General features: G+C 47.9%; 1 protein-coding gene across 3 annotated transcripts in view; it reads right to left on the bottom strand.

Moving 5' to 3' along the window:
* The window catches only part of Pdzk1 (PDZ domain containing 1), a 34,190-nt gene extending 7,172 nt beyond the window's left edge, over window positions 1-27,018 (bottom strand). The window contains exons 1-6 of one of the 3 annotated variants that reach the window (XM_021158343.2): window positions 26,931-27,018; window positions 11,700-11,911; window positions 10,386-10,635; window positions 7,490-7,626; window positions 6,090-6,285; window positions 4,763-4,959 (exon numbers count right to left, since the gene is read on the bottom strand). In XM_021158343.2, the coding sequence (XP_021014002.1) occupies window positions 4,763-4,959; window positions 6,090-6,285; window positions 7,490-7,626; window positions 10,386-10,635; window positions 11,700-11,909 (990 nt within the window). In that variant the 5' untranslated portion in view covers window positions 11,910-11,911; window positions 26,931-27,018. Of the gene's footprint in view, window positions 1-4,762; window positions 4,960-6,089; window positions 6,286-7,489; window positions 7,627-10,385; window positions 10,636-11,699; window positions 11,912-24,396; window positions 24,971-26,930 lie in introns of those variants that run through there. The other 2 variants (XM_021158344.2, XM_021158346.2) reach the window with 2 other exon arrangements.
* Between the last annotated feature and the right edge of the window lie 232 nt (window positions 27,019-27,250).

Raw genomic sequence — 27,250 nt, 5'->3', positions numbered from 1 at the left:
TGTTTTGAGTTAGGATCTTTTTGCATTTTGCATTTTCTTTGATTGTTGTACCCATGTTCTCTATGGAATCTTCTGCACCTGAGATTCTCTCTTCCATCTCTTGTATTCTGTTGCTGATGCTCACCTCTATGGTTCCANATTTCTTTCCTAGGGTTTCTATCTCCAGCGTTGTCTCACTTTGGCTTTTCTTTATTGTTTCTACTTCCCCTTTTACGTCTTGGATGGTTTTGTTCAATTCCATCACCTGTTTGGTTGTGTTTTCCTGTATTTCTTTAAGGTCTTCTACCTCTTTAGCAGTGTTCTGTATTTCTTTAAGTGAGTTATTAAAGCCCTTCTTGATGTCCTCTACCAGCATCAAGAGATATGATTTTAAATCCAAGTCTTGCTTTTCAGGTGTGTTGGGGTATCCAGGACTGCCTGAGGTGGGAGTGCTGGGTTCTGATGATGGTGAGTGGTCCTGGTTTCTGTTAGTAAGATTCTTATGTTTGCCTTTCGCCGTCTGGTAATCTCTGGAGTTAGTTGTTACAGTTGTCTCTGGTTAGAGCTTGTTCCTCCTGTGATTCTGTTAGCCTCTGTTAGCAGACCTGAGAGTCTAGCTCTCTCCTGAGTCTCAGTGGTCAGAGTACTCTCTGCAGGCAAGCTCTCCTCTTGCAGGGAAGGTGCACAGATATCTGGCGTTCGGACCTGCCTCCTGGCAGAAGATGAAGTCCTGAAACAGGGCCTGTCCCAGAAGCTGTGTCACTTCTGCCTGTCCCAAAAGCTGTGTAGCTTCTGTAGTGCCCACTCTAACCTGCGCAGACTAGTCTCTGAGGGATCCGGGTCCCAAGATGGCTCCCCCACCTGCTCCAGCAGAGCCCTCCCGGGCAGACACCTCTCCTCTGGCGGGGAAGGTCATTTGCTTTTTATTTTTATGCTTGTACTTGCACACCACTGCTGTCTGTCTGTCCTGGTGTCCTCCAGCAGTTTCCCACTGTCCTTGAGTAGTTACCCCAGACACATCTTCTCACTCTTGAACCAGGTCTGTGTGGCCTGAAGCTTGCTCATGCAGTAGTGTAGCCGGGCCTGCCAAGCATGCCCCCACCCACCTCCCCTCAGTGCTGAGACTACAGTTCTGTGGCCTGTGCTCAGCATTTCAGCACGCATCCTGGGATCAGACTCAAAGTGCCTGCCTCAGTTAGGATAAATCCCCATCCTTAATTTTTGTTTTTATTTTAATACAGTTAACTTGTTGCCCGAGTTAGGGGCTAAATTTGGATACAGGTATCCAGGGTATTTATTAGAAAACAAGATATCCAGTAACGAGGGAGAAACATGGTCCACTTTGTCACTATAGCAACTTAGCAAAAATGAGACCTGAGGTTCTCCTGCCTGCCTGCCTGCCCGCCTTCTCAACAGTTCAACAGCCCGAAGCTGCCAGCCGGCAGCCAGGCCCCCACGCAGCCCTCAGTGAAGTCTTTGCAAATGCTCCACCTGGGGGAATCAAGTGTGGAACCACCCAGTAAGTCATTCCTCCCCACAGTCCTCCTGACTCCCAGCAGGCTTAGTGGCTGTGTCTGCCTGGGATGAGCTGCTGCTGTCAGAGCACACAAGCACCCAGGGGGGCTTTATCCAGCCTTCTGAGTCCTCAGTCTAGCCTGTCATGAATCTAGCCCACCAGGAACTGTAGAAGTGTCTGCCTTATTAGCTGCTGCATCTCAGAGATCCACCCTACCCCACCCCCACGCCAGCCTTGGAGAGTGAGGCAGACTCCCCTCTCATGTTAACCGAAACAGGGAAAATATACTTACATCATTCTGGGACTATTCTATCATAGATTTTATTTTCAGGAATTACAACAAAACCCTCAATGCCAGCATCAGCTTACAACATCAAAACTGGCTTGCAAAAGTCAGCCGCCCATTTCTAACAGCTACAGTTGTACTTAAGCCAAAATTCGCCCTCTCTAGCTTAAGTCATGGGAACAACCTTTCCAATGATTTTTCTATTTTTTTAAAACAAGCAGGTGCTTTCAGGCTACACATTAATGAGTCCTTGTTGCCTGCCAGCCTTTCACATTCTCAAGGCTTTCCCTCTCCTGTAAAGCCTTTCTCGCTTCAGGGTAACACACACCCAGCTGTCTTCCCAGCCCCTCTGACATCACCTCTTTGGTTGCTGGACTAGTCACAGCAGGTTCTCAGGACTGGACAGTATGAGTTCAGTGAGCATATGTGTAGGATACCCACATGCTCTGAACAGTTAATTTAGTGTGCCTACTACCCTTCCTGCTACCTTACAGCCAAGGGAGTAGGGGCTCAGGACAGCTTGCCCACCCCACATTACCAGTGCTTCCATGGCTGATCTGACAGACGCAGGGCCAGTTACATAACTTTACATTTTTTTCTTGGGGGAGGTGGGGACAGGACAACTTTTGGATTATCAAATATGCTCCCAGCATTTCCTATTCCAATTTATTTTCAAATTAAAATGGTATTTTCAAAGCATCCATATTTCATTTTGGTTTTATCCTTCCTAACCTGATTAGGAGGGTGTGGTTGTGGTTGTGCAGGTGCACACCTGTCTGCAGAAGACAGCCTTGGGTGTCATTCCTCAGGTGTCCTTCCATCTTTTGCTTTTCCTGTGGCAGGGCCCCTCATTGGACTGGTATCCACACACACACTAGGCTAGCCTGGCCAGCCACTGGACCTAGGAACCCTTCTGTCCCCATCTCTCCAGCACTAGGATTACAAGCACACACCACCATTCCTGGCTTTGTTACAAAGATGTTGGGGATCAAACTCAAGACCTCACACAAGGCAAGCACCCCACCACCTGAGCTGTTATTCTAGGCCCTGGCTAAATATTCTGAATATTAATTGCATTTTCCTGTCAATTATTCATCATTCCTTTAAATCCTCTGAAAATAGATTAGATGTGTGTACCATTTCTCCTTTCCAAGGTAATAAACCAGGATAGGAACAATAGTGTGTGTGTCCGTGTGTATGATTAGAGACTCCTGTTCAGGTTAACATCCCAATACCAAAGATTCTCTAGACATGGTTGTTCAACTAGCTAACAAATAGATTGTTTTCTTTCCAATTAATTCTTTAATATTGTTTACAAAAGCATCTTGAAATCAAGATTTTTGGAGAAAGTGTATGGTCAGATGAGTCGAGTCTGAGAACTTGAGCTCGGATACTGATTTGAGTATCTGCTAAGCTGGGCGCCTCCATAAGTCATCTGGTGTGCAAGTGTGGTCTCAAAACTCTAAAAAGAGGCCGATGTCACCACCCATACTCTGGATCCCTCCACCATGGCCCTGGAGTGCCTCTGTTACTGTGTAGTGCATAGAAGACGATCATCTGCCCATCCCTGTCCAACAGCCAGCAAGGCAGATGGCACTTTGTCACCCAGACATCTGTTAAACTGGACTGAACCCCAGGTCTCATGATAAAATATAAAACCTTAATGTGGTTGAGGGTGGCTAAGGTACGGGCCACTCTTGCAAAGGACCCAGGTTCAGTTTCCTGCACCCACATCAGTTCACAGATGCCTGTCACTCCAGCTCCAGGGGACCCGACACCCTCTTCTGGACTCTGTGGGAACACTTACTCACACACAACCACACACACACAATTCTAAGATAATCACAGTAAACCTTTTAAAGCCTTAACACACAAATCAAGTCAAGAGGGAGTAAGGCTCTCCATCAGCTTGCCCTTGGTGAACCTGTTTCTACTGTATTTACCGAGTCAATGTGATTGAGAATTTCCAGACCACAGCAGGGTCTCCACTGATTAAAGCTTCCGTGGTGTGGGTGGTTAGAACTACAGGTCCAGAGCCCAGTGACAGTTTCTCCGGGTGATCTCTAGCCTAAAGAGTAATTCCTCACCCACCTCTAGCATCCTGATAAACAAGTTGGAATGTATTCACTTAACAAAATAATTCTTCACCAATCAAAGGGCTAAATGTCACATAGCGTCTGAGGCCTCTGCCTGACTAACCTGCCTCTCTGATGTTTCCACAAATGTATTTTTTAAGCCTTGATTCATACCTTTCTTTGTTCTGTAATTATATATATTTTTTAAAAATCCATTAAACTGCTTCCATGTTGGAATGTAGACTTGGGGTAACCTGAGTCTTTGTTCTCAAACGATGGTCACTTAAATTTAACTCCAAAGTAACTTATTCCTTCTGAGGTAAGAGCTGTGGTTTTTCTATCAACAACAGCAAACTAAGAAACCTTTCCAGATCTTTACTTGATTGGTGAAGCTTGCTGACCAACAATATCACATTTATTAGGGCTGAAGACGTGGCTCAGCGGTTAAGAGCACTCAACTCTTGCAGAGGACCTGAGTTCAGTTCCCAGTACTCACGATGAGTGGCTCACAATCTTCTCCAACTCCAGGTGAACTAACACCTTCTCCTGACCTCAGCACCTGCATGCACATGCCCAAACACACATGCAGACTCACTCATAAAAAAGAATCTACAACTGAATTCATTTATGTCTGTGCCACCTCTGTCCAGTTTCAGATTCCTGTTCTTCATAGCTTCTCCCAGGATCGGCAAGGGTAATTCTTCCACTGATTCACAAAGTCTTCAGTTTAGGAATTCATGACTCATTTAACATGCTCCCGCCACTGCCAATTGGGCCAGTTTGGCCTTAATGATTGTTACGCCCCATCCTTGTTGAGGAGCAAAGGAACTCAGCCCAAAGCTGGAGGGCATGAGTAAAGAGACCCAGCCTTAATGTATGAATATATGCATTGCTGGAATTACTTACCAGGCTATAGATGCTGTCTGCCTCTTTGTCCAGCACCAACAGAGTCGTCTGGTCTCCACCTTTTCTAATCATTTCCACCACACCGTCATGATCAAGAGCTTCCACAGACTTGCCATTGACAGCAACTACCAAGTCGTTGTTCTTCAAGCCGGCTGCCTCTGCTGGGCTCCCAGGTTCTATGTCCTTAATGATTTGACCTACCATCCCACAAAGAAAAGTTATTGGAATTAAGGCATCCTGAAGCCAACTCCTCCCCCTACCTACACCCCTATGTCCCAGGAGCCTACAAACATAGCCCTAACCTGCTCCTGGAGCACACCTAGCATCTAACAGTGAAAGGCTCTTAAAAGATTGAGAACCCAGGATTTACTAACAGTATCTGAAGTTTATTGTTGACAAAGTGACAGCTGAGCAAGTTCCAAGGCAGTCAGTGAGGCATCGTCACAGCCACAACTCTAACCCAGCAGGGATGGCACAGAAGGGCCAGGGCCAGTACTAGGGAAGTGGAAACAGAGAGGTCTCAAGTTCAAGGTCAGTCTGTATGCAGTGAGACCCTGACGATGCAAAAGGCAGGGAGGGAGATAAAGAACACAGGCTTCCAGCCTTCGAAGCTGTGCTGGCATTTTAGTAACACTGCTCAGATTTGAGGATAATGGCCTGTGCTCCAACAACAAGGCTCAACTACTAGTCCTTCATAAACTAATCAAAACGGCCAAAGCAATAGTGAAAAGTAGAAAACGAAGACATTTAATATGCCACTTTAGTAAGAAGAATAAAGGTATCCAGCAACACCTTCAAGTTTATCTTCAGGGTCCTGAAGTGAGGCTAAGGTCCCACCCAGCACTAACCCATTCTGTCTTCTCCTGCAAGGTGGTCTGATAAGCTGTGAATCCCTTCTGGGTGCCCAACATCCCCAGATTTAGGCTTTCTCTTTTCCCAGCATGAGATTCCTGGGGAATTCCATTGGGCTAACTCTGTACAACCTGCTTGACCTTACATTCAAGGCCATTGTGTAGATGATGTGAAGCCAGACATGGTAGGGATCTTTACACCACAGAAATCAGCAAATGCTCCAAATGTATTATTTCTTTCAGGAAAGAGCTAAATTAGTCTCGCACATCTGTCCAGATCCCAAAGTCTGCCTGACTACTCTGCAATGGCAATGGGGACTCCAGCATCCAGTCACCTGGGGCAACCTGGGCAGCTCTCCCTCCTCCTCCTCCTCCTCCTCCTCCTCCTCCTCCTCTTCCCTGGTGGAGCTGGGGTAGAGCTAGAGCTTGGTGAAGGAGAGACTAGGAGGAGGGACTCACCTGCCCTAGTGCCTCACCTTTCTGTTCAGGCCCCGCCCTCAGATAGAAGCCATAGCCATTGCTGCCCTTCTTGATCACTACCACCCGGGGCTGGTGGGGCAGCAGTTTCAAACTGGCTGTCTCCCTCTTGAATTGTGTCTTCTGTTCACTATGGCACCTGGCAGTTTCTTTGTCCACAAGGAGGAATATGATACGGCTTCCAGACTTTTTCACCTACAGCAAGACACACAGATGAGGGGCAGGGCATTCACAAAAAAAAAACACTGGAAGGAAGGTAGCTGTCCAGAGCAGAAAGCTCGAGGCATGCAGCCTGAGCATGAGCGTTTTTGCTGCTTGTTCCAGCCGGACTGGTACTTGGGAAAAACATCCAACCACACAAATGGTAACTGAACTCAAGTGGGAGCCGGAATCCTCAGAGCCCAGAAAGCTGTGCAGGTGGGGACAGAATGGGATTCTAGAAAAGAAAGTAAGGGTCCACTTTGGAACCTAATTCTACTAAAACAAGAGGTTGGTCCATTTTTCAAGGTTCCATGTGACTTCAACAAGAGAGCCCTGGCTCAGCTGGGGCTTCTAGCACCTGACAGGTACAGTCTGTTACCCACGGCCATCCACAGTATGGGAGTACAAAATGGAGACTTCAGAAATTACTCAAGCTTTGGGCTGAAGACTGTTTTGAGTAGTGATGGAATCCATCCCTTCACACACACACACACACACACACACACTCCATCCTTGTCTAGCACATCCAGCCTTGGGCACTACACCTGCCCATCACTGAACGAAGCAGCCATCTACAGATGGCAAACGATACTGAGCCCTATCTGTACTGTTCTTTCCTCTGCACACAAACCTGTGAAAGTTTAACTTACAAATTGGACACAGTAACTAACAAAAAACAATAATAATAAATCAATTATGGACAATATATTGTAGTGATAGTTATTTAAACAAATGAACCATCTATTTTTATATTATTTAATGTATATGAGTATATTGTAGCTGTTTTCAGACATGCAGAAGAGGACATCAGATCTCATTACAGATGGTTGTGAGCCACCATATGGTTGTTGGGAATTAAACTCAGGACCTCTGGAAGAGTAGTCAGTGCTCTTAACCACTGAGCCATCTCTGAAGCCCAAACCACCTATTTTTAAAGTTCCCATTACTTACAGATGTGGCTAGCTACAAGTAACTGAAAGTACGGAAATGGAAACAGAAAGGAAGAGGGGAACCCATGCCCTGTTAGCACTTGCCCATGTTACCAGAGATTCCACATACCCTTGACACAAAGAGGCACCTCACCTAGATGACTTGTCTCCCATCACACCCTCATCCCAGGCCAGCCCACCTGTTGCTACTTCCAGTAAAGACAGAGGGGAAGGGAGGTGAGAAAAGCACCCTTCCAGGTCAGGCGTACCTTTTCAACCACTTCCTCATGGCTGGCGTTCTCTACATTTTCTCCATTCACTTCAATCAAGTGATCATCAGCCAGAACACCAGCTTTCATGGCCACACCCTGAGGCATTATATCAGTCAAGTACACACCCTTTTTACCTGGAAGAAGAAAGAACTACTGCAAAGAAATGCTACTGGCAGGAAAGAGTTCTCTGTCAATACCTTTAGAGCAGACTCAAATGGCAAGAGTCTCAGTGACAGGCTGATGAGACGACTCAGAGGGTAATGGTGCCAGATGCCAAGTCTGATGACCTGGGTTCAACTCTCAGGTCCACATGGTGGAACAGAACACAACTGACTCCTGCAAGTTGGCCTTGGGCCCCCATACATTCAGAATGGCAGGCATGTACACACATACACACACACACACACACACACACACACACACACACATTATAAATTTGAAAAATAAGGATCTAGCTTGGGCCTCTTGAGCCAGAAAGTACTAATCCATACCCGCACTGCAACAACCCATCATTCTATCATTGCATCTGTAGACTTAGAAGTCATCTGCTCTGTTCCTTCCCCTTTAAACAATACTCTCTCAGCAACCATCACATACTGCTAGAGTCCATAAACACCACTGTGGTAGGTAGCAAGGTCAGAGGGGGGAGGAGGAGGAGGAGGAAGAGGAGGAGGAAAGGGAACATGTGTATATGGTGTGGTTTAGGTGTTAACCTGAAGGAATGCTAGTAATAATCTTTCTAGAGTCTGATATTCCATCTAGACTGGGGGTAGCTTTCTACAGCCATATACATCATGTTAGGAGTAAGAAGACCTTTAGCTCTGCTTCCTTGAACACTGAACAGTCTTCCTATTAGCCATCAGAACACAAGGATGGCCCCTTCAGGCCAGGGATCAGATCCCACCTCCCTGCAGCTCTCTCTGGAACAGTTAAGAAGTACCCGTGACAGGACCTGCCAGCTTGTGGTTCATGATACTTGAGTCCCCCATGCTCCTCCTCACATAAGCTGTGTCGAACTAAATTCCACAATGTGAAGCATCTCACCACCCCTGGAAGGTCATAGAAAGCCAGACTTCTCCCTTGTTCTAGGACTCGGAGATAGCTCTGGACACTGATCGTTGAAGAGGCTCCTCTACCCTTGCTTCATTCATTCACTCATTCATTCCTTCATCTCCCCCACCCCCCTTCCAGGCTTTAAAGGGATGCCTGCCCTTCCATTTAAGACCCCACCAGGCTTGGCTATATGTTGTGTTGTCTAATGCTCTCCCTTTCACCCCAAGGCCCCACATGGCTTTGAGTACCCACCCCCAATTCTAATAATCTTCATTCCTGAAGGAAAGTATGTGTTAATTTCTTCTCCAAGCCAATTGCTGCTTGGTTTCTTTTATATTCAATGTAACCTTGTTGTAGTTTGTCACAGGAAAAAAAAAAAACATTCTCTCATAATGTGAAATAAACAGCTCGCTCTATGCATGCATGCACACACACACACACACATACCCCACAACATGCATGTGAAGGTCAGTGTTGGGCCTCTCCTTCCAACAAGTAGGGCTCTGGGGATTAAACCCAGGCCATCAGGGTTGGCAGCCAGCACCTCTGCCCACTGAGCCAGCTCAGCAGCCCTCTGCTTTTGTTTAACACTGCTTTACTGTTAATAGATTTCCGAGAAATACCCAGGTTCTTTGGCCCTCAGCACCCACCACTGTGGTTAATAATAGAGATATAAGGACTGTTTCTCATGGTTAATGGCTATCTCTGGCTAGAGGTCACTTGCCTCTTGAGAGAATTTTCAATTGGCAAATAGCCGTCTTTATCTCTCATCAAACAGTGCGCTACCAGCATCCCTCACCAGCAGCAGAGAGAATATGGGCTGGGGATATCACTAGTGTCAGGTGGCATTAACACTCACCCAATGGCCCCTTTCCTGTAATACAGCTCATTTGTGGAAGGCAGTTATCTACGTGTCAACATCTTTTCTGAACTACCAACCTCTTCTATTTTCTATATAACAATTAAAGACAGAGCCAGTCAACTAGCATGGCTCCCAATTCCAGCCAGTTTCTCAGGGAAATACCAAGAACTCTGGTCAACAGTGTGGCATGGTGTGGTCCTCTGAAACCACAGAAAAAGGACCTCTAGGACTCCCTGAGGGCCAGGGATTCTCAAATATGTTCCTCAAAGCATAGGCCAGTGACATCTTAGGACAGTTGAGACTGGACCTCAACTGAGAGTTCTATAATGTCTCTGGAGTCTAGGGCTTAGATACCAGCTTCAGCAACTCTATAGGGTTGTAACATGATGACAGATGTTCAAAAATGTGCTGAATAAGTACATGAACATGCGGCTTCTCTAAGCCAGGAAAAGAGATGATCAGTCTTACTCAATGGTAACTATCACAAAAAAAAACCAAAAAACAAAAACCCTCCTCCTTGCTTCCCCTCCACCTTCACCCTACAGGATCTAGAAAAGAACAATGAAGCCCTGTGGTGGTGGTGCATGCCTTTAGTCCCCGCACTCAGGCAGGTGCATCTCTGAGTTCAAGGTCAGCCAGGTCTACAGAGTGAATTCCAGAAAAGCCAGGGCTACCCAGAGAAACCCTGTCTCGAAAAACCACACAAACAATGAAGAGGCATCAACCCTTGAATTCAAAGACTAGCCTAACAAACGCTAGGGAAGAGTGACTCGCACCCCACTCAGCCCTTGCTGCTGTCCAATGCGGCCAACGTCCTGATCTCTCTTTGTACAACTGCAGAGAAAGGGTTCCTACTGGAAAAGAGTGAAGAGAGTGACACCACCCTGCGCATGGCATGCGTAGCAACTGCAGCGAAGCTGTCCTTAGCCAGCGTCTGTCTTCGAGAAGGCTATTGTTTGATCCTCACCCCAAGCTCACCTTGGATAGTTTTCAGAGAGAAGCCAAAGCTGTTGCCCTCCTTCACCAGGTAGCAGAGCCGTGGCTGGGCACACGGCTCCACCGCTCCGTTCATCCCAGGGCCCGGTTTCTTATCATTCAGAGCGGCCTCCCTCTGGCTTTGATCCAGCTCTTTCAAGTCCACCTGATTTTTCACAGCCTTCTCATAGGAGTCTCCATCCAGGACCAGCAGAGTCACTGAATTCCCACTCTTTCTGACCAGCTCCACCACCTAGGAAGAAAGTGGGAGTGGTAAAGGGTACCCTCCCCACATCAACTGCAGGAGGAAGATGCTCATCATGTGTCCCTAAAGATGGCAAGGCTGACTTGATACCCATACCCCTAAGCAGAGGGTATGGGTATCACCTTCACCACTACAACCTAGGGGAGGATTAGATTGGGTCCCTGGCATTGTGGGAATCCAGGAAGCCCTTACAAGGACTGGTCTTTCTCAGCGATGAGTGCTCTAGAGCGGCTGTTTTCAGCCTGTGTGTCATAACCCCTTTGTCGCCTATCAGATATCCAGCACAACAGATATTTACATTATGGTTCATAACAGTAGCATAATTACAGTTATGAAGTAGCAAAAAAAATAATTTTATGGTTGAGGGTCACCATAGCATGAGGAACTGTATTAAAGGGTTTCAGCATCAGGAAAAATGAGAACCGCTGAGCTAGAGAGCACAGTGGGGCTTCTCGGGCCTAGGAAGGGGCAGCATGGTACAGTGAGATGGGGCAAGGCCAACCTCTTGCATATGCTCACCACATGAATGTTAACAGGCTAAGTCACCTACATATGGCTGCCTCATCTGTGCAATCACCAGCTCATGCTGAGGGGCTAACAGGTTATTCAGATAAAATTGTCTAGCTCACAATTTCTAGCTCACAGTAAATGGGCAATGCATGTTCAGCCTGACACTATTAAAGTACAACATTTTTTACTGTATTGATTGATTGGCTTTATAACAGGGCACATGCCATGGCACACGCAGGTGGAAATCAGAGGACACTTGTGGAAGTCAGTTCTCTTTTTCCACCAAGTAGGGATTTGAACTAAGGTCGTCAGGCTTGGCAACAAGCACCTTCACCCACTGAGCCACATTGACAGCCCCTAAAGTATAATAATTCTTACAGTTCTCAGTTAATTATAAGCAACTAGACTGTCTGACATAAAATATGATGATAAATCCATGCCAGTGGCAGGCAGAAGAGAAGCAAGCTCCTCTGGTCCCCCAAACTGTAACGGGCAGAGATGTGGAGGCTGGAGAGATGCTAGAACCCCAGCTGTCCACTCACCTGAGCATGCTCCTCCTTGTCGACAAAGACACCATTGATCCTGAGCACCCTGTCGCCGTCCAGGAGCCCCGCCTTCTCTGCTGGGCTCCCCTCCTCAATCACCCGGATCAGGTGACCGTCAGTGTCCTTCTCAATGCGGAGGAAGAAGCCATAGTTCTGCCCCTCTTGTTTGGACAGTTTACACTCTCTGGGGTTGAAGGTGGAGGCCATTTCTGTGATTAAAAACAAATGGATAAGTCCATGGGCAATCCAAGGAAATCTAGTTGGAGCATGAAGCCCTGAGAGCATCCAGACACCGCCTATGCCTCTGCTTGTCCGGATCCATTCTTCCATGTGCAGTGCAGCAATGCTGGGGCCCAGGGAGCCTTTTTGCAGACCTTGCTCATGATTTCCAAATTTACTCCCCAAGAATGGTCTTTTCACCTAGTGGCAGGCCCACGCATCCAACTAAATACTTAACACAGAGGCTCTACCTCTAATGCCAACCAAACTCAACTTTGTCCCCTGCCCTAAAGAAGGTTAAGTCAAAAAACAATGATCCAGAAAGTTTAAGGAGCCAAATCTACCTTCTTTTAATTACCATTCTAAATAACAGGATTCATTTGGGCATGTGCTGGTGTGGGTGTGCATGCCTGTTTATGTGTGTTGCATGTGCATGTGTGTGCACGTGTGTGTATGTATGTATTTGTGTGCCCGTGTATGTGTGCCCTTGCATGTGCCTGTGTGTTGTGTGTGTGTGTGTGTGCATGTGCCTAGAAATCAAAGGTGATGTCAGGTGTCTTTCTCAATCCTTCTCCACCTTATTTATTGAAACAGGTTCTCTCAATGGACCCAGAGCTCACTGATAGTAGCTGGCCAGTGGGTCCACAGTCCTCCATCTCTACCCCCCTTCAGTGTGAGGACTTGCAACACACACCACCCTGCCTGGCTTTTTACAGGCTTCCTGGGCTCCGAACTCCTGTCCTCAAGCTTGCACAGAAGCACTTTGACACACACTCAGCCTCCCAGCCCTCCATGCTCTGCCCACACCCACCTCCAAGGAGTGCACTGCACTCAGAGCTGATGAGCCTCTCAGGTTCTAAGGAGGGGAGGGGAGGGGAGGGGAGGGGAGGGGAGGAGAGGGGAGGAGAGGAGAGGAGAGGAGAGGAGAGGAGAAAAGCTAATCCAGGCCTCAGGCCTAGCTGCTAAGCTGGTGATGTAATAGGAGAGATGGGTGTCCCCAGCTCATGCAAGCAACCCTAGGCAAATGCAGCAGAGCACACAACAGTGACTGTGGACGGCCGTCTAGGGAAGAGGGGGTTCAGCAGTAGAGGACAGGAGGGTAACCAGGAGGTATGACCAAATCCATCTCACACACACACACACACACACACACACACACATACACGCATGCGCACACGCACGCGAGCGCGAGAAACTGTGAAATAAATGAGGTGGGAAGGGAAAAAAATGGCCGTAGGTGACCCAGGAGTTTCTGGTCAGATCAAAATAAAGATGCCCACCCCGAAAGAACTCCAATGGCAGGTAAGGACTTCCGACCCAAGGCCACTTCTGTCTCCACTTTTCCTGCCTCTCCTGTTCCCCCACTACAGGAAGCAGAGAGAACAGGAACACATGAACGACAGTAGAATCCTTACTGATAAGGAAAGTGGGCTCCCCACTCAGCACTATCCTTTCTCAGGATGGTGGGAGTGAGGTCCAGCCCAGCAAGAGGCTGACATAGAAAGCAAAGGGCCAAGATGGCCACAGCCCACTCCATCGTCCTCAGGGCAAGCTGTGTATGTGTGTTTCCCTCATCACAGCTCCTACTTGGGGGACAGGAAGAGGTGACTATATAAAACATAGAGGGGACAGAACAGAGAACAGGCAACACTATGCTGAAGGCTCCCTAGAGGCTTGCTGTGGTGATTCAAGATGCTACTGGGTCTTGGTGCCTACAGAGGCAGGCAGCACAGGCAGGCAGGAAGGCCTCCAGCACCTGTGGCCACCTTAAATGTTCTCTGCAAATCTTGGTGTGAATATTCATGTGGTCAAAAAAGCACGAAAACAGACCCCCATCAGGCTTGAGGAGGAGAGAAGAGCAAAGCTGCAGACACCAGTGGCCATCACCTACATCTTGAGAAAGCACAGCAGCTCTCCCACATCAAAAGGCACGACCCGGAAGGGGCCCCTGGGGAGGAAGGGGCTGAGTGCAGCCTGGTCTCTTCACTTGCAGGCACCGGTCCCAACTTTAACTGCTCTTTCTGCCCAGCCTACACATGTTTCCCACCACCACATGCAAGCTCTGCTCTAGACCCCTGCCAGTGCTCAACTCCAGGGGCCTGAGAAACCTTGAAGGGGTCCATCAAAGACTCCTAGTTCCTTCTGGTAAACATGGGGCAACCTCGTACGAATGCTTCCAATTCCAGTGTGCCTTTATAGCCAGAACAAAGGCTGCTGGGTACTGGGTGCTCTTCAAAAGAGGCGGCTGATTTGGGTCAACGGATGAATATTCATCTTTAAGGCACCCACCTTAAAACCCAGCTGTCTCTGAGCCACAGGTCGCCTCTGTGGCAACCTCCACTGGATCCTCTTCTCTTCCTCTGCAGGCCAAAGGTGAAAAGTGCAATCTCCTCCCTAGAGAAGACTATACCAGGGAATGTTCTCCCATCTCACTAGACATCCCAAAAGCCCAATGTGCCAAGACAACATGAAGTTTACCAACAAGGCGGTGTCTTGTTTGGGTGGCTCTGTTCAAAGTTTCTAAACGGCCAGACTGAGAACAGCGAGACCTGCACCCGTGGCTTTGAAGAGACTCAGGTACACGAGGTCACCATTCCTTCCCACAGCTATGGTTGAAGTCAGGGTTGGAGCCAGCTCACAGCAACAGCAAAACTGAAACGTTACCATGCTCCAGCTCTGCCCACGTCCTGCCACGCCTGCCAATCAGACTAACACTGGTCCATGCATCATGTCCACAACCAGCATATACATTAGATGGGAAATACTCTCACCCAAAGCAAGCCACTCAAAACTTCAGATGCCTGATTCTACATGGGCCGCCTGGGGCACAAGACTCTCCCTGCTGCAGGATTAAGGAAAGACAGTTCACGCTGGCATTTCAGGGGTCCTGCTCCAGGCCACCTCCACTCCTGACTCTGTCTATGCCACATCCTGGTTTTATGTGGATCATATGTCCATCAGACATGGTCTATCAGGTTAGCATGCCTGTAACACTGCAGCAGGAGGAGATGGCTGGGCTCTGAGCTTCGGCCTAACCAGCAGACGCTGTACTTAGGGGTCTGTTCCTCTCTCTTCAGCCCCCCCCCCACCCCGTACAGCCTGTGTGGTTCTTGCTGAGGAAATCCGAGGACCACGCCTCGATGGCGGATGTGCAGGCCATCAAAGGAAACGTGGAGATTTCTAGAACATCCCAGAGTGGCTCTATTTCCACTGATCAACCTACTGGAGATGAAAAGGAACTCACGAGCCCTGTCTGAGCAAACATGGAAAAGTCAATTCTTGGCAGCAAACTTACTTGTCTGTGGGAAAAAAAAAAAAAAAGAACAAAGGGCCTGGCGGGGCAGACAGGGAAGGCTCCCAGAAGAGTCCCATCTCTCTTCTTCATAATGTCACTCTCACCTTTAGACTCCATTTTCTTCCAAAAAAAAAAAAAAAAAACCCAATTGGATTCTTGCTACCAAGAAAGAATAATAAACCCAAAAGAAAAGCTTAGCGCATTCTGCACGTTTGGAAGGCGAGGTAAGGAGCACAGAGGTATTAGGAGGCTCTCCTGCCAGGGGTCAGAGTAGAAAGGATTCAAGCTACTAGGCTTTTCCCATAGAAAAGAAATAGCAGATGGGGGCCAGAAGATGGCTTCTAAGCCCAAGGCAGGCTAGGGCTTCTCCGCTCACTGTCCACACTATGACCATGGATCCTTAGGTAAACACTCGTCTTTACTAGCTCCTGCACAAGCAAGCTGGAAGCCAAAGCTGGAAGCCACGCCTCCAGAGATCAAGGCCACTAAGGCCCAAACAGCCAGCATGTCCAGCTTAGTTGGCAAAGGCTAAAAGGAAGCCTTGCTTTGGCCTCAGTTTGTGTATCTGGGGCTGGACGCTGCGGGGCTTTCCTCACACGGCTAGATGGGGGCCTGCCTGTCCCATCAGCCTGCTCCACGCAAACCTCTATCCCAAGCCTCTGTTCCAAGATAATGTTTCAGGTAGGTGGAAATGTCCTAGTGAGAAATGTCACAGACTTGAATGCTCATAAGCCAACCCAGACAGAAGTGGGATGAAGAGGGGTTCAAAGCCATTTAAGCATGAGCTTCATGCCCTCCTGATAGGATTTGAAAATCTGAACATCAGCAGGAACCTGACAAGAACCTAAACTGTGCTCCACACCCAAACGTGAACTTAGGAGCCCTGAACCATTTCATGCTCAAAACAGGAGCCAGGTGTGGTGGTGCACACCGTAAATCCCAGCACTTTGGAAGCAGAGGCAGGAGGAGCTCTGAGTTCAAGGCCAGCCTAACCTACACAGCAAGAACCAGGCCACATAGGGAGTCAGATATGAGAGTTGGCTCTTGCCTTACAAGCATGAGGACCTGAGTTTGATCCTCAGAAATAGTTGGCATGGTAGCACACAATTGTAACCCCAGAGCTGGGAGGGTGGAGACAAGCAGATTCCTGGGGTTCGTCGGCCAGCCAGCCTGCTCCAGGCTAGTGAGAGGCCCTGTCTCGAAAAAGAACAAAACAACAACAAAAAAAAAAGGTAGCGTTTGAAAACCATCACTGAGGTTTGGCCCCATCCCTACAAGCACACCCACATACATGTGCACAGACACACACATCACAACAACAACAACCTAGTCTTTGTCTAACTTCTGTGAGCTTTTACACATACATACACACACACACACACACACACACACACACACACAAAAGAGAGAGATTGATTCTCTATGTAGTTCTCCCTGTCCTGGAAACTCACTCTGAAGACCAGGCTGGCTTCAAACTCAGAGACCCCTCTGCCCCTGCCTCCCTAGTGCTGGGATTAACGTTTTGCACCACCACTTGATCTTATTGTTTTGGTTTTGTTTGGAGTTTGTTGGGTTTTTTTTTTTTTTTTTTTTTTTTTTTTTTTTTTTTTTTTGCAGTGTTCTGGTTCAAACCCAAGGCCTGTGTTCTACCACTGGCATTTGCTCTGGGCAAATCCTTCCTCCAAGGAAAGGAAATGAATAGCAGTTCCTAGAGAAGTAAGGCCATAGAGAATTCAACATCCTCTGCTCATCCCTGGGAGCTGTGCAGTGCTGCCCAACTACACCAGCTGCTTCCCTCCATGTGAGCAGATAGGCCCCTCATGAGCTCAGTGACCATCAGGCAACACTAGCAACAGTAAGTCATGCACGTGAGACTTGAGCACAGGGGCTGGAGAGAGGCCTCAGTGGTGAAAAGCACTGGTGCTCTCCAAGGAGACCTGGGTCTAGTTTCCAGCACACACATGGCAGCTCACAACCATCTGCAACTCCAGGTCCAGGAAATCTGATGTCCTCTTCTGGCCTCCAAAGAAACCAGGTGTGCATGTGGTACACACACACACACACACACACACACACACACACTCCAAATGTATGCATACGCAGGCAGGCAGGCAGGCAGGCAGGCTATATATATATATATATATATATATATATATATATCATAAATGGATGAACTCCATGTCAGGTAAGGAATATCATTTCCATGTTCATGGTCACCCACAAATTTGATCTCAATCCCAGCTGTCCCTCAGAATTACCTGCACAGAGCCATTAAACAACAACAAAAAAAAATAAAGCCACACTGAGTCCCTATGTCTCATCTTTGGGCACAGATTCTCCAGGCTTAAGTAAAGAAACGAATCCTTGAGATCAGCCCACCTCAGGAACAACTCTCATGAGTCACAGAAGAACGGACACCACGGCTGGATGAACTATTAACTGTCACCCAGGGCTTCACCTTTGCTCCCCTAAGAAGCCATGGTGACAGTCTGTCTAGGAGAGCCCTTTGGTCACCCTGTGCAGTTCTCAGGAACCAGCTGTGCCTATAGCTGTGCCTGACCAGGGGGTACAGGAATACACAGCAGCCTAATAAGGCCTAGGCCTGTTCTCTTCCTCCCTGTACGCTAGTTCTGAGCAGCTGTGAGCCGGGCAGACAGAGCCAAGCAGATAACGATACTTTTAACCTATGGATTTTAAGAGAACTCTGATGCCAGCCCCAAAACTAACTGCCTTTGAAGCTAGCCAGACTTGGCAGTGGACACCTTTAATCCTGGATTTCAGGGGGCAGAGGCAGGCAGAACTCTCTGAGTTGGAGGCCAGTCTGGGGTACATATTAAGACTCTGTGTGTGTGTGTGTGTGTGTGTGTGTGTGTGTGTGTGTGTGTGTGTGTGTTTTAAAAAAGCTAATGTCACACCCCTTCCCTCATCACCCAGCTGCACTCAGGTTTGAGAAACCCAGCCAGCCAACCCTGAGGAGAACAGTTCTATAGCCCTACTCCAGCTTCTCACTCCATGCCAGCCTCTTCACCCAGCAGGAATAGTCTGTTTAGAACCACAAACACAACAACTTCTTCAATTTTCCACTAAACATCAAGAGGACTTTTACCCCACACTCAATTCATCTGTTCACACCAACTATGTCCACCCAGTACTCTTAGACAAAGCACACAGTTCTCAAGGGACCTCCAAGCCAATTAGGTCAGGGAAAGGGTTGATAGATCTTCCCCATGAACTGGAGAAGTGGCTCAGCAGTTCAAAGCACTCACTGGCCATGCTGCCAGAGGGCCGGGGTTCAGTTTCCAGAGCCCACATGATGGTTCATAATTGCCTGTAGCTCCACTTCCAAGGAATCTGATACCCTCTCCTGGTGTCCCATGTTCACCAAGCATGCATGTGATACCCTCTCCTGGTGTCCCATGTTCACCAAGCATGCATGTGACACACAGTTACACATACAGGCAAAAGACCATACACTCAAGTAAAACAAAATTTAAAAAAAAGAGGGTGTGGGAACCACCACTGCGAACAGAGCATAAGTGTATAAGATCTGCACCATGGAACAGATTAAAGAATGCGCTAATGAGTGAGGGGTTGACTTTGATAACAGATGGGCAGGATTTCACCTGCATCAGAGGTAGCGAGTGACTGTTTTAGACAGGCAATGGCTATCAGGGCACAGAATGGGAAAGTCCTTTCTGCATGCTTAAGGCAGAGATAAAAATAAAATCAAAGGAAGACTGTGGGCGGCAGACATGAAAGAATTTCATTTCCAGACCAAGGTCTGGCTGTGATTGAACAGTGCACAGAGACCACTGGCGTGTTCACACAGAGGGACAGTAAGTTCAGAGCTGGGCTCAGGAGCCATGGGTGTACTGGACTAGAACAGACACGCTGAAGGCGGGCCAGGGAAGAGGCGATTGCAGCGATCCGTCAGGTGATGAGGGCCTGCTTGGCCTAGAAACGGACACCAGAATGAAGGGGGCAGGCAGAGAATCTACAGAATGCTAAGCAATCAAGTGTATCTGTCCAACCCTGTCCCTGCAGCTCTCTCCATGCGGAGATGGCATCGGACAGAGGAAGTGCAGCATTACAAGTGTCACTGTTGGGACCAGCCATCGTGGGGAGCTGCAGGAATGGGGCACGTGGTATCAGGGGATCAGGGTCACACACTTCTTCATTCCCTAGGGCTCTCCAGCCATCTGCTTACCCTGTCTGCTTTGCCACAAAGTCTGGTTTTTATGTTGCCTGGAATTCCTTACCCTGCTCAGCTTATGCTACCAAGCAACCCTGGTATCTGCTCCCACCGCGCAGCTGGGGGCTCCTTTTCTAGTGTGAACTGACCGATGGCCCTGCCTCGGAACGACAACACTGACCATAATCTCCATCCGGTGTGACCTCAGAGATGGGAACTTAAAAAGTGGCAACTAAAATTCAGTCGTGAGGATGAGACCAAATCTAGTAGGGCCGATGTCCATTTTTAAAAGAAAGTGAGATGTCACAGATGCCCCCACACAGGAAAAAAAAGGCACCATGGAAGGACAGAACGAGGAGGTAGCTATCATGAAAGCCAAGGACGGAGGCCTGAGAGGGTCCAATCTTAATGACATCTCCATCTTGTACTTCTGGCCTCTAGACCTACAAGAAATGACACTGGGATTCTACCAGTCTGTAGGATTCTATTACAGCAACCCTATCATCCTTCTGCCTGAGGCAGGACTCAAGGACACCAGTAGGGCCTCCCTTCCAATAGGCATGGTGACAGACACTTGTAATCCCCACATTCGGGAGGCTTATCAGGAGGAGTGTGAGTTTGAGGCCAGCCTGAACTACATAAGACCTTGTTTCAAAGAAATACAATACAACTGAGGAAGGGGACAACAAAGTCAGTTTGTGACCAGCTTAAACTAAAGGACACAGCAGAAGTTTTCCTGTAGCTCTGATGACATTAGAGGGGATTCTCTTCCCAGGGCAATCTGTGTGGATGGGCCAAGTGACAGGATGAGAGATCAGGATGCAGCCTTGGGGAATTCCTAGGAAAAAAAAAAAATCATCCGCAGAAAGCCCAAGTTTACAACGCCATCCAGAGAGGAATCCTAAGATAAGACACTGTACCAATGCCAAACAATGCCAAGAGAGAACAAACCCAGGAAACACCACCAAGCTGAGAGGACAGAAGTCCAGAATACTGAACAAAGGCAGCAAATGTAGACACATCTGGAAGTGGCTGGAACAGAAGGGGGGGAGTTATTTTGTTTGTTTTTGCTTTTTAAGATGTTTTATGCACCCTTGGCTAGTAGCCTGGAACTTGCTATGTAGACCATTCAAAGATCTGCTTGCCCCTGCCTCCTGGGCAATGGCGTGCAATAGCATACTCGGCCAGATGCTCCCATTTTTAACCTGAAGAAAACCGTCAGCATGTCGAATTAGATGGAGAACACAGGAAGTTGAGTTAGCATGGATGAGAGAATCCTCAGCCAGTCGAGCAGGGAGAAATGGGGAAGTGGAATACAGAGGAAAACAAGGTCCGCTTCAGTCCTTCCTGAATAACAGCTGGAGATGTAGAAAATTAGCAACTTTGGCAATGTGGACACAAAGCGTCACACCAAAATACATAGTGGGGTCAAACAGATAAGTCGGTAATGGCGTCTGGGAGAAGACAATCGCTAGGCCAGGGCTCCTCCATCCATTCACTCTGTAAAGCGAATCTTAGCCACTGGGAAGAATTAATGCCTTTGCGGCCAGTGAACTGCTCAGATAACGCTGAGGCTCGCTCTGACCCAGGAGCATCTGGTCAGTCCAAAAGCTGGAGCGCCACGTGCTGTGAGTTAAGGAGCTCTCACAGAGCCGCAAAGCTGAGCTGAAGTTCTCAGCGTAGTGCAGCCCATAGCGCATGCGCTCCAAGTGGAAGCCAGCACCGACGGACCAAGAGACTGAGAGAGCACGTGGAGATAGAGAAGCAGGAGTAAGCAAAGCTCTGCCTTATAGGCTTATACCTCACCTATGTGGGGACCATGGTCACCAGGGGGTACTTAGGGGATGGTTCCACTCAACTAGAAACCATCACCAAATTTCCCAAGGATTTGATAAAGGAAGTATGAGAAACAAGGACTCTACCTATAATGGGGAAATGTGATCTATGGTTAGCGATGGCCTCCAGAAAGACAGTCCAAGTATTGCCATCTTTGCCTGTGTGCTGGTCTGGATGTAGTAAGACTTTTACATACGCATGGTAATCTATTGCCAGTAGTCATAAGTACATAGACTCTCACCACAATTGTATCTAATAGTAATTAGAAATTAATTGTAATATCAGAATGACAGGGATTGCAGAGCCTCTCCTCATGGGCACCTATATAAACGCCTGCTCCAGGAAACAGTTTTACTGAAAGGTAAAGGCTCACAAACCAGCGAATAAATAATGTTTAACCTCATTACTGAGCCCACAGAAGGGTCCTCAATTATGTAACACAGGACAGAACCATAAAGTAATGGTTACAAACTTAATGAAACCAACTGTCGCATTAAGCAGAAGTGGGTGGGGGGAGCAGGGTCTATCTGGCCGCCTTCAGTCTGGACCTGGTTCACCTTCACTAACCTCTGTGCTTGTTATACAACCCAAGCACATCACCAAGAAGAGAGCAACACTCCCAGGAAGTTTTACCAGGTGCATCTGCCCACATGTGCCTGAGAAGGTGGCTCCTCTTGCATCTATGCCCACCTATGTGACCAAAAGAGCAGAATTTGGCAGACTTCTGTTAGGAAAAAATATATAATTGGAGGAGAATGTGGGGGTTAAGTCCAAAAGTGTAGACAGGCTGTGAATTCCCTATTCAGTCAACCCTGACAAAGGGCTTCCCACCTAGACAGGCACATCCATCTCTGTCAGAGCCTAGCACAGGCTGTTTCTGCTAAGGGCATTAAAGGAATCATGTTGTACGGCTGGAGAGATGGCTCAGCAGTTAAGAGCTCTTGCAGAGGATCAGAGTTCAGTCTCACCACCCACACAATGGCTCACAACCCCCTGTAATTGAACTAATGTCGTCTGAACCCTGTGGGCACCAGGCACATATATGCCAGCAGAACACCCATATGCATACCACAAATAAACGTTAAAAGAAGGAAAGCAAGTGAGGAAGGAAAGAAGGATGAAAGGAAGCCTGTGTCTCAGCTGATACTGACAATAGAATCTCTGGCAAGCAAGACACAAACACACTTTGACTTCATGCTTCAAAAATTATTTACCTAGAGCACGTCTTAAGAGTTTTGGTGCAGGTGTCAGATCTTTGGCCACTAGGGCTCATCCTTTGAAAAGTAACATCTGCCAGGCGTGGTGGCGCACGCCTTTAATCCCAGCACTCGGGAGGCAGAGGCAGGCGGATTTCTGAGTTCGAAGCCAGCCTGGTCTACAAAGTGAGTTCCAGGACAGCCAGGGCTATACAGAGAAACCCTGTCTCGAAAAACCAAAAAAAAAAAAAAAAGAAAAGAAAAGTAACATCTGTGGAAACTCAACCAGTCAAGTATATTTAAGTGGCTAATAGCAAGGCATAAGGAAAAGCAAGGCCCTAGAATATAGATCTGCGAACCGTACCTCCCCACTGGGACAGCTGCTATTTGTTCTTAGCCAGGGATGGATTTAAAATGCAGGGAATTCGTGGGTGCATTCCACTGAGAATTATCTACAGGGCAGTGATGGCAAGGTCCAGTGAGTAATTTTTATTTCTCTTTTATGATAAAGAATAGAATTTCTTATATCAAAGGTCATTTGATTGTTGGTACCCAGGATCCTATCCTCACTACCCCACAAATGATATTTTATACTGTATGGTGGACTCTGCTCTGAGAGGTCAATGCCCTCCACACTCTGCTTGCCTAAGAGTTTCAGGAGCTGTGAGAGAGATGGAGTCAAAAACCGAGAAAATGGAGGCACTCGTTGAGAGAGGACTTCTTTGCACTGTTGATGGGACTGGTACCCGGAACTGCTAAGCCCCCATGAAGGTGTAATGAGGGTTCCTCTAAAATCAGCACCTTGTTTTATATTGCTGTTCTTTTTTTTCTTTTTTCTTTTTTCTAATGCAGAATTTTGTGTAGCCCGGGCTTTTGTGTAGCTAAGCACACTGGCTGCTCTTCCAGAGGATCTGAGTTCAATTCCCAGCACCCACATGGTGGTTCACAACCATCTATCATGGAATCTGATGCTCTCTTCTGGCATGCAGGTGTATATGAAGATATTTATCTATATATAGATAAAGCACCCATATGCATTAAAACAACAACAACATGAAAAAATCATGTAGGCCAGGCTTAAAGCTTACCTTTGACTTGAGAGTCTCTTGCTTCTACCTCCCGAGTAGAACCCACACAATATACCACCTGGTTTCTGTGGTGCTAGTGATGGAGCCCAGGGGATCAGGCCCAGGGGCTTGTGAAGGCTGGCTCAGCACTCTACCCAGTCCCTGAACTTGCATTTCTACCCACCTCCACTTTTCATGTGCGTGGTCTGTTAGCAGTGTCCTCCTGCCTCTAGGTAAACTTCCCAGCCAGCTTTCTCACTGCTCAGCCTCTAAAACACCCATCGAACAACAAGAGCATGAATTCCTGCTCAGGCATAGAGCACTTACTGCTCTTGCAGAAGCCCCAAGTTCTGTTTGCCTCGGTACCCTCTGCTGCTCCTCAGGACATACAAAGCTGTGCTCTGCATGAGCACCCACCCCAGGCCTGCCCTTGGCACAGGCCACATGCTCTGCCTTCCCAGATGCTGACTGTGTATTCATAGAGGGTACTAAGTAAACAAGTTTTCCATATGAATGCATTCAAAACCTCCCCAGGACCCAGCCAATGTTCAAACCCTTGCAAGACCAGCCCACTCTGTAGGGATCCTATCACTCCATCTTTCAGCATCCTTCTTAGGTAGATTTAGCACCTACAATGAGGCAGGTGTCAGGCTCAACCCAGATTAGGCAAAACCATGCCTTGCCTTCAGAGAGCCCAGAATCCAGTGGAGGAGAGTTACACTGTACTAGTACTGATAATCACTGCTAGGATAGTTTAAATGGGCTGTTGTTAAATTACACATTTATTGAGTCCTTTCTAGGCTACATACTATTTATGAATACTGAATTAAAAACTAGTGAGGCATTTCACGTGGGGGAAACAGACTCTAGAAGGCTACGTTGGTTTCACCTGGCCAGATATGCAGAGCCTAGATTCCAATGTGAGGCCTGGGTCCTTCTACTCCCCAGCCTCAAGGGGATCATGTAGGTAGCGTGGGAAGAGGAAGACGTCTCCGGGCAGAAGAGCACACATATCCTCATGTGACAGAATCATCTCAATGCATATACAGGATGAAAGAAAGGAGACAGGTCAGGTTAGACAACAAAGCACCTTCGACTCAGTCCTGAAGATTACAGACGACATTTGTTGTTTGTATCAGTGTCCCCATCAAGATAAGCTGCCTGCCGAGGAGGTACTAAAGTTCCTTGTGGCATTTTCACACTATGTACACAGTCTGTACAGCTGATGGGAATTCCATGAGCTCTTCCGGGTTTGGTTTTCGAGTCTTTTGTTTGTTTTGGGTTTTGTTGCTTTCTTGTTTTACTTTTGTGTTCCCATGGTTCCACCCAGCTTCACAAATACAGTATCTGTTGCTAGCTGGGTTCAGGCGGCAGATGATTCAAGCCTAGAGCCAATCTTCAGCAGCGATCAGGTAGGCAAGGTGTCATCGTTCCTATTGCGAAGCTATGGCCTCTGCCAGGCGTCCCGAGCTCTCTGGAATCCCATACATCACACAAAGGGAACTAAAGACCATTGTGACATAGCCTTTAAGACGTGGGAACATTTAACTTTCCCAACAGCAGAACTAGGTCCCACCATACTCGGGTGAGGAAAAAACAGGGGCTTAGAAAGTATCACAGGCTTCCAGTGCTCTTAACCGCTCATCCAGGGTGCCTACCAGGCAAGGAGATTACGCTGAGCTGGGTGGTCGCTCCTGAGGAACCAAGGGAAGGGGCTGCTGAGGCTTGAGGGGAAGCTGTCTATCTCCATCTTACTATTCTCACCCATCTTCTATGCAGAAACATGAGAGCATTTAACCCAGATGTGAGCAGAGAGGTCCGTTTCCACACTCAGACAACCGGACAGACTCCAAGGTCCTCAGCCTCCTCTCCCAAGGGGTTCCAGCTCCTTTCCCGCCACACCAACTTCCATCCCTCCCCGAAACATCTAAGCATCTATTCTGAACCAGGATCTGTCCTAAAAAACTTGGAAACACAACAAGTAACAGAGGCAATAACCCTATGCTCTTGAAACTTAACACACGGAAAGAAGACAAGGATTTCTGATGAGAGATGCTATGGAGTGCTATGACATCATGATAAGATGGAGGGAGGCTCCATCGGATGGAAACATTCAAATTCGTCCTCAAATCGCAAGGGGCACCCCCTTCAACGCACAGACCCACCTTATACATGGAAGGCTCTTAGTGAACATCATGTCTCAACTCCTTTTAGTTGCTGGTGAGAAAATAAAGACCGAAAGACTAGCACAGGGTCTCCTAAATGTGTGAGTGCCGCCTCCTGCTACCCTAGGGCACATTTGGATTTAATCATTTGAAGAGTGAGCAGCTTAGATTTGTACTTTCAGGCTCCTCAAACACACTCACATGTATAATTCTATTTCTAGAACAACTTTTGGGAAATGGTGTCTGGCTTTCCTTCAACGGATAACGAAACTGAGGTGAGGCATAGATCTCATAAGTGAACCAAGACCTTCCTTAGGCATTGGTTTCCCAGACCTGTACCCTCTCCCTAGCTGCCTAGAAACATAAGATAGTATCAACAAGTCCATATGGCAGAGACCTTACCAGAGTCAAAGATGAGAACAATTTGCTTGGCCATAACCCACAAAGTCAACATCCCTGAGTTGTCTGTACATGAAAGAACGTGTGGCTCTATGTGACTAGACGATGGTGACCTGAGGCGGCAAGAGCCCTGTGACTTACGGATACAGGATGGTGCTTTCTACACCAAGGCCACCTGAGAGTCTTCATACCCAGCCCAGGAGTCTCCAGAACCGATGGACCCTTAGGGAAAGGCCCCAATGCCGAGAAATGAGTTCCTTCCAAGCTTGCCTACACACAGAAGCATCTGGGAGAATTCAAGGCATTTCAGGTTCACACAAGATAGAGACTGAGAGATTCTCCCAAAGGGAGACTGGAAGACCTGAATTTGCACTCAGTCAACCCAGCAATCCGTGGCTTTCCTTATGGCTAACACTGTCTTGGGAAACCGAAGAGGCACCGGTGGAAGTTAGGTTTGGCTGTATGTTTTAAGGGCTGGCTGCCTTTGGAAGAGTCGAGTCTTCCCTTACACCCTAAATGCTTGGATAGTAAAGTCTCAGAAGAAACTTCCCCATGGCCTGGGATTTCTGTGGTCTCTGTCCCTTGGCTGTGCATCTCCATACAGCACCCCCACCTCTTCCACCCCATCGTATATATACGACACCCCTGGGAAGCGAGCAGCCCAATGCCTTCATGAGGTAGAGCCTGCACATCTCCAGTAAAAAGAACTGTGACACCCCTGGAAAGCCATCCTCACCCCCACTTAACCTGTGCTCCTGCCACCACAGAGGCCTCAAACCCCCCACAGCCACTTGCCAGCAAAAAGAGAAGGGAGATGTGGCCCCAGCCCAGGCAGCAGGTCGCAGACCGCTCTTCTTACCTGTGGAGAAGGATCCACTCCGTCACTGGAAATTCTCCCCGCTGTGAACTCTACTAGTCTTGGAACTCACTGGACTTTGGACAAAGATTGATTTAAAAGCTGATGTATTTAACAGGGACGTGTGGTCTGAGTTCAAGTGACCTCTGTCCTGCTCCCAGCCAGCTGGCAGGGTCCTAAGCTAGAAATGCTCAAGAGGCCTCAGTAAAATCAAGCCCCGCCCCCACCCCAGCCTAACAAGGGGAGGGGTAGTAGAAAAAGGTGGGGAGGGGGGTGCCTCGGCCTCTCCAGTTCTTTCCAATAAACAGAAGACTGGGTCACAC

The sequence above is a fragment of the Mus caroli genome, chromosome 3 (assembly GCF_900094665.2).
Source record: "Mus caroli chromosome 3, CAROLI_EIJ_v1.1, whole genome shotgun sequence".
Taxonomy (NCBI): Eukaryota; Metazoa; Chordata; class Mammalia; order Rodentia; family Muridae; genus Mus; species Mus caroli.
The sequence above is the reverse complement of the archived record's forward strand: the minus strand, read 5'-3'. Positions and strand labels throughout refer to the sequence as shown.